Source organism: Phalacrocorax aristotelis, chromosome 1 (assembly GCF_949628215.1).
Source record: "Phalacrocorax aristotelis chromosome 1, bGulAri2.1, whole genome shotgun sequence".
Classification (NCBI taxonomy): domain Eukaryota; kingdom Metazoa; phylum Chordata; class Aves; order Suliformes; family Phalacrocoracidae; genus Phalacrocorax; species Phalacrocorax aristotelis.
In genome coordinates, this window is record NC_134276.1 from 59,237,337 (window position 1) to 59,250,423 (window position 13,087).

Genomic DNA, 13,087 nt, shown 5'->3' on the forward strand with positions numbered 1-13,087 from the left:
AGTATATGTGATCATATAAAACTTAAGTAAATGATGTGATTTTAGAGTGATCTGAGGAAGTGTTCTTTTGAGCGTTCCCTAAAATGATACTTAAATACCTGATGGCCACTTTGTTCTACCAGACTAACAAGAGTTGTTAATATCAAGATGAGAATCAAGCCTCTGATTCCAGCCTACTGTCCTTTTTGATGGTCAGCAGGTAGCAAGATCTGAATCTGAAATTGCTATGCTAGTCCCTGAAAGATTTTGATTATATCAGATTCAAGTAGAGCTCTGGTAAACTTAAGAAACAGAGGGATTTCTCAAAGTACTGTGAATCCAGATGAATAAAACAGGTAAGAAACTGACTGAGGATTGTTTACAAGCTCCTGAGGTAAGGATCCACCAACTGCCCACAAAATACAGGGTTGTTCCATTCCTCGTAACGCGAGCAGTCACTGCTGCCAGGACCTTGGTAAAGACTTTCTCCATGGTAAGCAAGCTGGTTTTTTTGATAGTAGTGATTTAGACTTGTCATGTATGCAGAGATTTGAGTAATAATGGTTCTTTTCATGTAACATCTGACTGTTTCCCAGACTAACTGCCTTATATTACAGCATCAGAAAGAGCAAATTCTATCTTTTCACCTGAACTTATCAACAAAGATATTCATTTCCCTGAGGTCCAGTATGGGCAGCAATCCTTCCCTTTTTGATACCAGAAAATATCTGCCATTTTCTCTGGCACCTCAAGTAGCAAGAACGCTACACCCCTTGAAAAAAAGTGATGGAAATGATACTGACAATTTTAAAGACGTTCACTGAGCCACAGGTCAGAGTCTAAGACCTCTAATTCATGATGACAGATACTCAGAGCTTCGTACAATTAGTGCCGCAGAAAGCAGTGGAAGTAAGGATGGCACCAAATCCAAAATTATCAAGGAACTCAAAACAGATACTTTAAGTAAGAAACACAGAGAAATGACATATCAAATCAAGAATGTCAGTAGCAGAAAGCCAAGTAAGAGGCATCTCTAGTGACTCATTGTAAGTAACCACCAGGGACGGTGAAGTTCAGCTACAAGACTATTTGTTCTTCGCCTTACCCTTTTGATGTGAAGCTACCGTGGCCAGAATCGCTTCTAAGGGTTTGTATTATTGTCATATGCTTTGCCAGAACGTTTTGGGATTGCAAAATTTCAGAAAGATATGGACAAGTAGAACAGTGAGAAACCGGTCTTGTCAGTAAAAAATGGTGATAAAAAAAGATGTATTTCCAAAAGCACTTGTTCTATCTTCCTGCTCTTAATGTACTGTGTCCTGGTTTGTACCAAAGTTGATCACAGAAGTCTTGGAGCAAAGAAGATGACCCAGAGCCATGTTTTTGACATAACCAAGCAAGTCCTGTTCAGAAGTGTGCCATATTCAATGGTTGAGTTCCATCTTAAATGCCCTGAGTAGACAGTCCAGTTTTATTAATTGATGGCATTCAATTACAACAAACTCTGTTGAGTCTAACACAATCAGAAGTTACTTGTGATATCTTACATAGATTTTAAGGTGACTGAATTTTGAGCTTCATATTAAAAATTTGGCTTACTCGGTTAAGACAAAATTGCTGTGGAAACCAAGCACTCTATTGATCAAATTCCTGAAAGAGAACTGTAGACATGACAATGATCACCTCCTAAACAAAATTTTAGAAAATCAAGAGTCATCATTCCTTACCGTACCCATGTGCAGTTCAATCCTATTATTTTGACAAACTAAGCTATTAGTGTTCTGAAATTATCACTCACAAGGCTGACCAATACCATCTCATTATTTCTTCATGGTTTCCTCTTATATTGCAATTGCAAATTTATCTAGGGCAAGAATGATCTTTTTATACTGTAGATTCCATTAATGAGACCTAGAATGTATGAAGCTCCTAGGTTTTGCAAAAGTGTAATAAATAGTACAATCTGTTATTCACTGCCATTTTATACCTTAAGATATTTTACAAGATCAGTTCCTAGTGCACGAGCTCCAGACTCTGTTTTCTGACAGTACTGAAAAAAATTATGCAAGTGCTGGTCCTGTCAAAGACAAAAACCCAAAAAATTAAACAATATTGAACATTACTATACATAATCTAAACCAGAACACATCAAAAATACCTATACATAGAAATCCATATACATGTCCACAGATTCAATTTTCAAAAAAATAATTGAAGTGCACTGCTCCGAAGACTAATTTAGTCTACATATAACATTGACTTTTTTTAACCCACATAAGAAATTTCCAGTGATTTTTGAATACCCGCTATACAAAACACCACATATATTTCCTTCAAATCAACTGACATGCAGAAAATAACATACTTAATGTTAGTTATCCCAACTGATTATAATACGTATTTTATGAGCAGCTACAGCAGGACCCATTGCTTTGTAGACATGCCAGTAAATAGCTTTCAGAGAACTAGGACCTCTCATCTAACAGGAAAATTCAGATTGGAATGGTTGACAACATTAGACAGAAGTCTCATATTTTTAATAGCTTCCATTTAAGATCTGCTGTTTTTCACAGCTGATGTCAAAGAGAGATACCATGCAGAGTGTCAGACACACAAAAAAGTAAGAGATAAGCATACCAAGTTTGAGTCTTCCCAAATATTGGATATAACAAACATACATTATTTATAAAACTTTCTCTAATTTAATTTGTTTTATAACTCACCTGCGTATACACAGTTGACACCAGATGAGTGGATATTTTTAACAGTTGTTTGCCTCCATCCACCCACTTAATTTCAGGACCAGAATGCTGCATGCGCACATGCAGAGGGAAAATAAAAAAACATAACGGTATACTAGAGTAAAACAATTAGTTTGTAGTACCACAAACAACACTTTTTTTTTTTAAAACAGGTTGAAGAAATGTGTGCAATGAATAAAGTCATAAAAAAGGAAAATTATGACAGCAATATTACCAAAAGCATTTATGAAGTTTAAAATGTTTGTGATTTGTTGTTGTTGGGGTTTTGTGGTTTTTTTGTTGTTGTTTGTTTTTTGTTTTTTAAAGTCCCACAGTGGTTTCTTCACTGGCTGACAGATTGCTTTTGTATAGGTCACAGATTTCATGTTTCCCCTACAAGTCTGCAAAGAAACTTCTGACTAGAGAAAACTATCTACTAGTTTTTCTGAGGAAAATAACACAAGAATTTCTACATATACTGCCACAGTTTAAACCTGAAGAGAGGTCACCAATAGGTAGCAGCCAGTGCTTCCTTCCCATCCCATTTCCAAAGAACTGAGAATGGGAATGCTCAGCTGTCTACCTTCACAACCAGTTATGGAGAGACTTTACTGCTGGATTTACAAGTAGTCATATTGGCCCTAACCTCCTACCCATGGGCATGAGCAGAGACGAACATCAGAGGCATAAAGAATACACCTACAATGCAAAAAGATGAAAGATGTGAAGGAGGTGATGGTTGGAAAGCTTACAGCAGAGTTTAAAAAACAAAAAGGTGCTAGAATAGGAGGAAAGAAGCACCTCTTTGCTGTTGATTTTAGGCCTCTTCCTCCAAAATGAGTCAATTTTGTCTCTCCATTTCATTCTTTTAGTCAAATCCCCTATCACATTTTACATTTTGTATCTTCCTTGGTGTCATTTTTATGACTACAATTTTGCAAGCTTTCTGCTTTGAAAAATACAACCATAGATTTTACCAGTGAAGTATAAAGATCACAAAAATCAAGATGTGAGAATAAGACTTTTTCAGGAATAAAAGACTTACTGAAAGGAGACAGCATGAATTGCTAAAAAAAATTTAGTAAAGGACTTCAGATTATTTGCATATCTTCATAAACTCAAAATAGTTTAACATATTTTAAAATTACTGTAACTTCTAGTTAATTATTGCTGTAAAAAAAACCTTAAATATTTCCTAAGTACATCAGCTAAATAATAACAGGAATAAACACTTAACAATTTAAACTAAAGGGCAGGTTGATTCAAATTCTTGTAAAAGTCAGAATTTAGTCAAAAGTTTTGTCTCCCATTACTATTTGAGTTTCTTTGCTTCCTCTAAGTCAGACATCTAACTTTTGCAAAGCACTTCAACTATAAAAGAAAAAAATTCTAATAGAAAATTACTTAAATCTTATCCGACTGCAGAATTATAACCAAACCTTCTCTCCTCATCTTTTTTTTGAAAGATTAGAGCAATTTTATATCACATACCTTTCCAACCCCCACTTCTTGATAACTAAGATAGCCTGACGGCAGATTTGCTGACACTGGGATGTGTTGCTCATTGGTCACCACTCTTCCATCTTTTATCAGAGGAAGCCAAGAATACCCAACTATGGAACATGAAAGGCAAGTAATTTTAAATATTTTATGAATCTTTAAATAAACCCTTACAAAAGTCTTATGTACACTTCTGATACGTAAATTCATAAACCAGAAAACATTACTGTAAGGTCCACATGATATGAACTCAAGCAATTAAAAATAATTTAAAAGGCAAATAAACTGTCACTGAGTTTGAAAACAGCATACATTTGATGGACATTCTAAAACAACATTTGAAACATTTAAATTAAAAGAAATATCTAATGAAATCTTTCAGTCACTATAATGTAATTAGAAAGCATTATATGGATCACAAAAATCATGGGTTACCAGATAAGCATATTTCATAAAATCACCGCAGTAGTTGCTGAAAGTAAAGCATTAGCATACAAACCTTGTGTTTCAACAACATCTTTCTTCTTTGTACTCCCTTTGCTTGAATTATCACAGCTGACATGGTAGAAGGTGAACAACAAATGGTGCTTTTCATGTAATTGAGTGGGCAATTCTATTTTAATCTGAAAAGCAAAGAATCACAACCTTTGTAGAAGTCCAGCTAGCGCAGTGACATGCCTTACTGGCTGCATGCTTAAAAAGCAACTCCAGGTTATATGTTACCTGAAGCAAGATCAAGAATCACACGCACAGAACTTAAGGAAATTTACTTAGAGTGAAAAGGGTTTAACTGAAATAATTGAAGAAAGTTGCAATCCTCAAATCTTTTCTTGTATTTCCAAAACTTACATAATATCTAAACCAGTAAAAGTCACCTCAGAAAGGTAGCTTACCTCATCATAAAACTCTGGGTTTTGATGGTGATGCAGAACAGCAGCAAATGCACTTCTAGTAAATAGTGGGCCACCTGGCCTACCGTAGATACACTAATAACAGAAAAAGGAACAGAGAACAAAAATAAAACAAAACCCCGTGATCCTTTTTCACTCTTGGCTTAGAATCTGTTTCACATAGAATTTGAAATATTTTAACTAGTGTTCAACTTGGTTCCTTTGCGCACACAGAGGATTACATGACCTGTAGTCTGCCTGCTGTACAGTAGAGCTGGTATTCTGATTTTACCTCAGTATTCCTATACATTTTTCCACTTCTTTTCTTCCAGGCACCACATACTCTATGGTAGCTCATAAGCAAACACAGAGCCTGGCTCTGCAGTTGATCCAAAGCTTTGCTATTTTAACTTAAAGAATTCTTCCAGTGGAGTAGGCATAAGCTACTGTTGTTTGCAACAAGTTTATTCTTGGAATATGTGTTGATGTAAAGAAATTAAATGCTCTGAGGGTTCTTTAGTAATCTTTTATATCAAAAACAAGCTAGTCTTCTAGAAGTTACTCTTATCCCCAATGCAAAAGGAGGACAGAAAGCCACCATCCCAAACCAGATAAATGAATCTAATACTGCTGTGTTACTTAGCTAACTGTTCACTATTTTCTTTACCAGTCACAAAAGGTCAAAAGACTAACCTTTAAAGGCAAAGAATCCTCTTCATCAGAATCCTTGAACTCAATGCACACTGCAATGTTTCTAGCCTAAAGCAGCATTGAAAAACAAAAACCCAAACACTTAAATCATAAGGATCATCACAGAAATACAGGATGTAAACAACCTTAACCAAACCTGAGAAAGAAATATACAGTTTTCCTGTACTCACCTTTGCAAAAGACTTTTGACTGTCATATTTCAAGTGCTTTGGATAAACATAAAGATGATTGTTGTAGATGGTGAAAGGCTGAGTGTGTTTTGGTATACAGGGAACAAATTCCTCTATTTCTAATGTTAGTAGTGCCTTGGTACTGTTTTCAAACTGTTTCATGGGAATGTATGATGAGTTAACATAATCTGAAAGGACATTAAAAAAAAACAAACAACCAATTAAAAAAACTGAAGAGAAAAAGCCTGAATGTCCATTTGATGGTGTTTATTAATACTTACTTGCAAAATCTGGTGACACATTATCAATTGTAACATCCAGGTTTCCTAAAATAACAGGAAGTTTGGCCATCTTTTCAGGTCTATAGGAAGGAAAAAAACCTCAAAGTCAGGCTAAATGCAAAACTACCAGATGCCAGAGGAAAGAGATAAAAGGAAACAGAGGCAAAAGTAATATCCTGAAATATGAGTATGAGAGGAAAGGTGGTTTGGGGTTGATGACTGATCTGCCTAGATTCACAGTTTTCTTCTCCTTTAAATTCTCAAAAAAAAAAAAACCCAAACAAAAACAAACAAAACAACAACAAAAAAAACTAAAACCAAAAATCAAACCCCACAAAAAAAAAAAAAAACCCAAAACAACAAACCCACCCACCCACCGAAAAAAACACAATCACAACCACACCCAACCTGTAAGGCTGTATTCTCTGAAAAGGTTAAGAAAAAGCATGATGTTTTTCTTTCATTAAATCAAAATTAAAAGCTTTGTTAAAGTCCGGTTTTGTTTGCCACATAATAACCCGCTATAATTTGCAGCAAAGAGGGGACCTATAAATAAGTTTTTTAAATCTCAATGGACCATGATAAGCATTTACAGTAGTTGTGTAAACCTGGGGGAAAAGCAAAGGGTGAGAGAAATCAGTAAGTTAACAAAATGCATATTCTACTCAGTAATTTTTTTCCTACTTCCTCCTTTTTCTAGGGTAATAACTCACCCTGCAAAATATTTACTATTAACCATCCTACTATGAAATTGCCTAGGTATTATCATGTAGCTAATTCGGAAATTATTTGAAGTAGGAGTATTTTCCATGTTAAAAGACCAGTGCAGAACTCTCTATTAGCAAAGATAGTCAGCATGATTTTTTTTATTGCAGAGGAAGCAGATGCAAAATTTTCCCAAAATGCAATCCCATACTGTGAAGCAAACAACTTTTTCTGCTTGGAGTCTGGATTCTAACTCCAGTAGCTAAGCCTTAGGCATTACAATATCTTTCTTACTAAAATTCCTGTGAAATACTGTACACGATTCCACAAACAGGATGCTGAAATAACCACAAGCATCTCCTTAACTCACAAAGTAGAGTGATGTGGCAGGCTAATTTACTATATTAGCTTCAGTTTCAATAATATTGTTTATGGCAAGGAATATCAGTACACAGCAATTTCAATGCTATGTAAACTTAAATGAAACTTTAAGCAGATTGCTGAAATGGAATTAAAATATCTATTACAAGCCCCATATCCTTATCAGATTTGGTAAGCAAGAATAAAACAAAGAAACTATAGCACAAGCCTTTTGCGATTAGCGATTGTTCAGATGAATACATCTCCAGGTAACTGTACCATAACAGAAGTAGAAGAGCCTTCACAAAGCATCAAAGATCAGTCTATTATTTTACACCCTATTTAATAAGAAAGGGGATTAAAACTAGTTTATTAATAGCGTCATCTGTCAGTGGGAGATACTTAAGCCTTCTGCACAAACTGATGCAGTCTTTAGGAATACTTTGTGAAAAAGGATGACCAATGTTCTGTTATTTAGGCATCCTGAGCCACATGCACTCCCAAGGAAGGTGGACTGGATACTGGCTTGAATCCCTATCCCTGAGAGCTAGCATTCTCTGTCCAAGGTCAGTGAACATATGATTTATGGTCACGCTTGTTTTCTTTTGAGAACCAGAAGAGTGTATTGTGCAAGCATAACTCCTAACAGAGCCATTCCAGGATATGATGCTTACTGCATGTTAGACATGGCAAAATACTTCAGCCTCACTTGTAGCCCCCAAACGCTGCAAAGGAAAGATCTGTAGCTTGTGTGAAGGCCTTGATTGCATTTATACAACTCCTATAACTGAAGTGAGAAACATATAAATACATACATCAAAAGATTAGATGCTCCAGTTCAAGACCATAGCAAAAAATGGTGGGGGTTGGTGGGGTGTTAGGGTGTGGTTGGTTTATTTTGTTTTGTTTTTTAAAGTGGGGAAATGAGACTTACTTCCTGAAGTCTGCTAACAATTTCAGCATGTCTTCATTTGAAAGTTTATTACTGTCTTGTCTGAAGAGAGCAGAAAATCTTGCATTTTTGTCCAGCGTTCCTGAGGCATCTTTAAAGAGTGTCCTGAAAGTCAAAATCTTCCTTTAGATGAGTTTAAGAAAGTGTTGAAATTTGCTTCAGGAAATTTCTTTACTACAAGTTAGAACATACTGTACCATCCTTCATATTAAGCATTTAATATTCTTGTCATTGAGGATGAGTTTCAACATATAAACAGCTCAGTCTAACAAATCAAATGTGAACCATTTCATTCTTAGTAAAATAAAAAATATTGACAATAGAAAACAGTTGGCAATAGTCAATGGTTTGAATAATAATATAATGAACATTTAAAACTTTTTTCCTACCACAGAGCTGAAGTGGAAGTTTGTTTGTCAGAAATGTTCAGTTAATTGAAAGTAAAACACAAAATAATTTACATAGAACATCAGGTTTTACAAAGAAGGGAGATGCAGAAAATAACTTAAAGAAAAGTTAGGAAAAAATACAGACTGACAAGATCTGTCCTTACCTAGCTGCCCAAGCAAAAGGCATTCTATATTGACCTAATCTCTGGCATGCCTGCTTAGCGTTCTTCAAAACTTTCTGTGCAACCTGCAGAGGCATAATAAATAGCCATGTTTTAAAAGCTACAGTTTTTGCACTGTTAGTACACAAGAAAAAAACCACATATTGGCACTGATATGAATTGGAAAATCTTCTTTGGAATATTAATCCTAAGTATTCAAGTGAAAGACAAATGAAAATACCTCTTAATAATTCATTTCGGGTTAAGCAGTGCCTGCGGATTTCATAGCATTTCACTGGTGAAAACACAGATCTATCTACACTCCCGATAATACATACTTAATGAAGCAAGGAAAAAAATTATTCAAAACTCATACAAAAGCTAGAGCAAAATTCAACTAGTTTTTAGGACAAAATTGTCTTTAGATAAAAACTTTTCACCCCGCAATTGCTCCCCTATTCAACCACCCACTCTACGTCCCAGAACACTTTCCTGCCGAGTAAATAGTAAAATAGTCTGCAATACTTGTATTACAAGTACACACAGAATATGGAGAGAAGTTGTACAAAGATCACATGGACAATTCTATGCATGCACATTGCAACATTGTTTTCATTAAAACTTTGATTTTTAGTTTTGTTAACTTTTAAGTGAACAATTCCATTATATGGGACCAACACGTATAACAATCAGAGCTAGAAACCCACTGGTTTGAAATGTTCAACACCGAGCTGAACCACTGGAGCTAAAGCAGAAGCTCCTGACAGAGCAGTGGGCTTCTCTTTTCCAGAAACCAGCTTCTTCTATGTGCCTACACAGAGCAAAATTATTTGCCAGAGGCAAAAAAAACCACAGAGTAAACCTGCCTGAATATTACCCCTGATCTACGCTGTTGATATTATGAAGAGCTGTTTCTATTAGTGTGTTGTTTGAGCCAACTCTCCATTATCCTTTCCTGTAAAAAGGGGGAAATTGCACTCAGAAGCATAGAACCTTGATGAGTAATCATAATTAATTCACTGCATTCAACGTTTAAGGGGAAAACAAGTGATCTCTCGGCTACAGAATTTGCTGCTTCCATTTTTCCTTTTTCTTGTCCAGAGTAGTGATTCTGCAGGGAACTGGAACTTGCTCATTGCACTGATGCACATGGAGACCTGTGTAGCTGGTACTGTTCTCTTTTAGTTTCAGATTAATAGAGTATAAGCCCAGAGAACAAGAACAGAAAAAATTTCAAACTAAGTGTTCAGTTTTATAAAGTTATAAGCAAATGAATACCAGAAATGCACAGCGTAAGTTAATATAACCATGAATGTTCCTGTTGGCCACTCCTGCAGTACAGGGCAACACAAGTCTAGCACTCAGCATCAAATTTGGGAACACTTGAGCTTATTTAACCTTCCCATGTGGCTCAGACCCAAGACCACCAAAATCAGTTACTCAGTTCAGGTTTGTTTTAACTCAGTAACAGTCAGCATACACTTCAAAAGTAGATTCCTAAAACACAAAGCTGCTGTTTTCCAATGACAGCTGAAAAAAAAAATCTCAAGTATTCCTGGAAAAGCAAATCAGTAGTCTGATCTATATTAAGACCAAGTGAAAAATACAGTTTTTTTTTCACGTGTAGTTTAGCCAGCATTAAAGCAGCAGGAAAGAACACATTCCTCTGCGGAGACTGAAAGTTAATCCTTCCTTCTTCCCTTTCACTAGCTTAAAACAGGAAGAATGTCAACAGCAGCTGACATTGCTTAGGAAAAAACTTTTCTCCTAGAATCCTGGTCCAACTATTTAAGCACAACTGTAAATCAACAAAATCAAAACTCTATTTCTTCAGTGACAAACAAGCAGCAGCAACTGACAAAGATTCCTGTAGGTACGTTTCAGAAAACATTGAAATGTTATGTCATCCCAGACTCCTGCAAATTTAAGATGTTTCAGTGGTTGATTTCCAAAAGTGATTTTGAGTTCTATGAAACCTGCAGAGCATTTTATACACAAAAGCAGAAGCTTAATGACCTCAATGTTCTGAAGGAAAAAACAGCAAGAGTACAGATAAAGTTACAGTAAACTATGGTCACCAAAAAGTGAAATAAAGGAAAAGTCAACAACAATGATACAGCAAGGTGCACTAAAGAGACACATACGGTTAATTTCTGACCTATATTTAATATTTCATTGTTCAACAATTTTCAGCTCAACTTTCATATTCAAGTCTAATATTCTTCTGTCAAATCAGTTTATTTAAAGCCATTATGAAAATGATAGGTTATGTCACAATTACAAAAAGCTAAATAAATGTTTCCCCATATGTTAGACTACCTATAACATTTCAATTAATAAATAATTAGTAATAACTACAACTTACTATATCAAATCATCCAGTTATCTCTATTTCCTATAAAAGAACTATGCTTTTGGCTGATATTTATTTATTTGAAATCAATCTGACTTGTCTCAGCATTTTTTCCAAACCACAGAAGATAACATACCTTTGAAGAATCTGAACTTTTCATATATGGTTCAGCACAATGTGTAATACTTCCCTGTAATACTTTTTCTATTCTAGCCACGAGGAAAATGTCAGTATGAGGACATGTGACTGAGAATATTCCCTAGAAATAAAAAAAGAGATAAACATAAAAGGAGAATGCGCATACATTTTACATCACATAACAGAAAGCCATCTGAAACATGTAGGAAAACTCTCTACTTGTATCCAAAATCCTACTAATTCTTTACATTACTAGTTCTTACCTGCTTTGGATATTGTAACATAGCTTCATGAACGTCTTGAATTCTGTGTAAGCTATCACCACTGCCATTCATCATTTGCTGAGATGCATTGGATATCATGTGCCTTACTGAGGCGTGGTTCAAATCAACATGGAAATCTGCTGAAATCTTCCGGTTGTTTTTAATATCAAATAGTGATAATGTGACAAAGAAAGGTTCTACCTAGACATTTTAGAAAAAGAATCAAATGTCATTGCTGGCATCTACATTACAGTAAAAACGTGTACAAAAGGAAGATGAGTAGTATTTTTTATGAACAGCTACATACGACATCGCTCTAGATATTACTGATGAGATGTAAAAGACAGTAAAAGAAAAATTCCACTTTCTAGAGCTCAACAAAAAGATTAGTAGCAAAGTTACTTTTCATAGGATTTAGGCTCTCATTTTGATTTAAAGGAGTAGAAAAAAACCCACAATATAAGTTTCTCAATCACAGCAAGGAATTGCTGCCGTTCAGAATAGTGCCAATGATATATTAAGACATTCATTACCATATTAACAGAAAGTAATTAGATTCATTATTTACATTTGTCGTTGGTCCTTCTTCATTTTCTGCAACACAGCTTTGCAAATTAAAAGATAAATCATTACACTTCACAAGAATTTTTTTTCCAAATTTCTCTTCAAATGGCTTCACTTCTGGTTCAATAGCAGAAAAGTCAAGTTTCTTTAAAAGATAAAGGAAAATTAAGGTAAGTTGGTTTTAATCTCAAAAGGATCAACATAAAAGAAATAACATGCTTCATTGTTAGAAGTCTAACCTGTGCATCTGGATCCAAGGCAAAAAGTTTAACTCTGCTTTCACTTTTCAGTTTGATTTCTGCTTCTCTGGTGCTCTGCCCAAGATAAGAAAAAAGTCTTAGTATCACAATATTAAATTAGTTTTCAGTTTAATTCCTTTTACTGTGGTGTTCAAAGCTTTACATGTTTTTAAATCATGCACTCTTCTCTCCCTGTCTGAGCTCTGCAACTCCTTAGTTTAAATTGTTCCATCATGTCCGAGTAAAAAGTAAAAGACTCCTCTCCTCTAAAGGCTTTTCTAAGCCTAGAAACACAAAAACTTACATCAGCGACATGTAACCTTCCAAGCTCATAGGAAGTGTACTCCAGTGTAGCTCATATAGCACTTTGCCTCCTTAAACAATTACTTTCATAACACTATTTTATTTAAAAAAAAAAAAAAAGAAAAAGAAAAAAGTATGAATATAGGTTAAAGCTCAGAGCTATCCTGAGACCATAAGATTGCTCAGGAAACAACAGGTTACCTAAATTAAGAAATACCATCACAGCTCTCTTTTTTATTTTTCTTGGGTTTTGGGTTTTTTGTGGGTTTTTTTTGCTATTCTTGAGCTCTACAGCCAAAGATGTGGTTTTCCTGTGGGTAGATGGAAAAACCCAAAAAAAATTCCAAAAGATAAAACCCTCACACTTAAAAGTTACTTTACAGAGTAT

The 13,087-nt window shown here is 35.1% G+C and overlaps 1 protein-coding gene across 10 annotated transcripts in view; it reads right to left on the reverse strand.

Annotated features, from left to right (window-relative positions):
• DOCK9 (dedicator of cytokinesis 9) overlaps positions 1–13,087 on the reverse strand; it is a 134,609-nt gene that overhangs the window by 57,751 nt on the left and 63,771 nt on the right. For all 10 annotated transcript variants that reach the window (XM_075089964.1, XM_075089956.1, XM_075089945.1 and 7 more), the window contains exons 10-23: positions 12,397–12,471; positions 12,162–12,302; positions 11,594–11,794; positions 11,329–11,451; positions 8,843–8,925; positions 8,272–8,394; positions 6,273–6,352; positions 5,992–6,179; positions 5,804–5,869; positions 5,114–5,206; positions 4,720–4,843; positions 4,212–4,333; positions 2,703–2,789; positions 1,967–2,056 (exon numbers count right to left, since the gene is read on the reverse strand). In XM_075089964.1, coding sequence (XP_074946065.1) covers positions 1,967–2,056; positions 2,703–2,789; positions 4,212–4,333; positions 4,720–4,843; positions 5,114–5,206; positions 5,804–5,869; positions 5,992–6,179; positions 6,273–6,352; positions 8,272–8,394; positions 8,843–8,925; positions 11,329–11,451; positions 11,594–11,794; positions 12,162–12,302; positions 12,397–12,471 — 1,596 coding nt within the window. The remainder of the gene's footprint in view (positions 1–1,966; positions 2,057–2,702; positions 2,790–4,211; positions 4,334–4,719; positions 4,844–5,113; positions 5,207–5,803; positions 5,870–5,991; positions 6,180–6,272; positions 6,353–8,271; positions 8,395–8,842; positions 8,926–11,328; positions 11,452–11,593; positions 11,795–12,161; positions 12,303–12,396; positions 12,472–13,087) is intronic.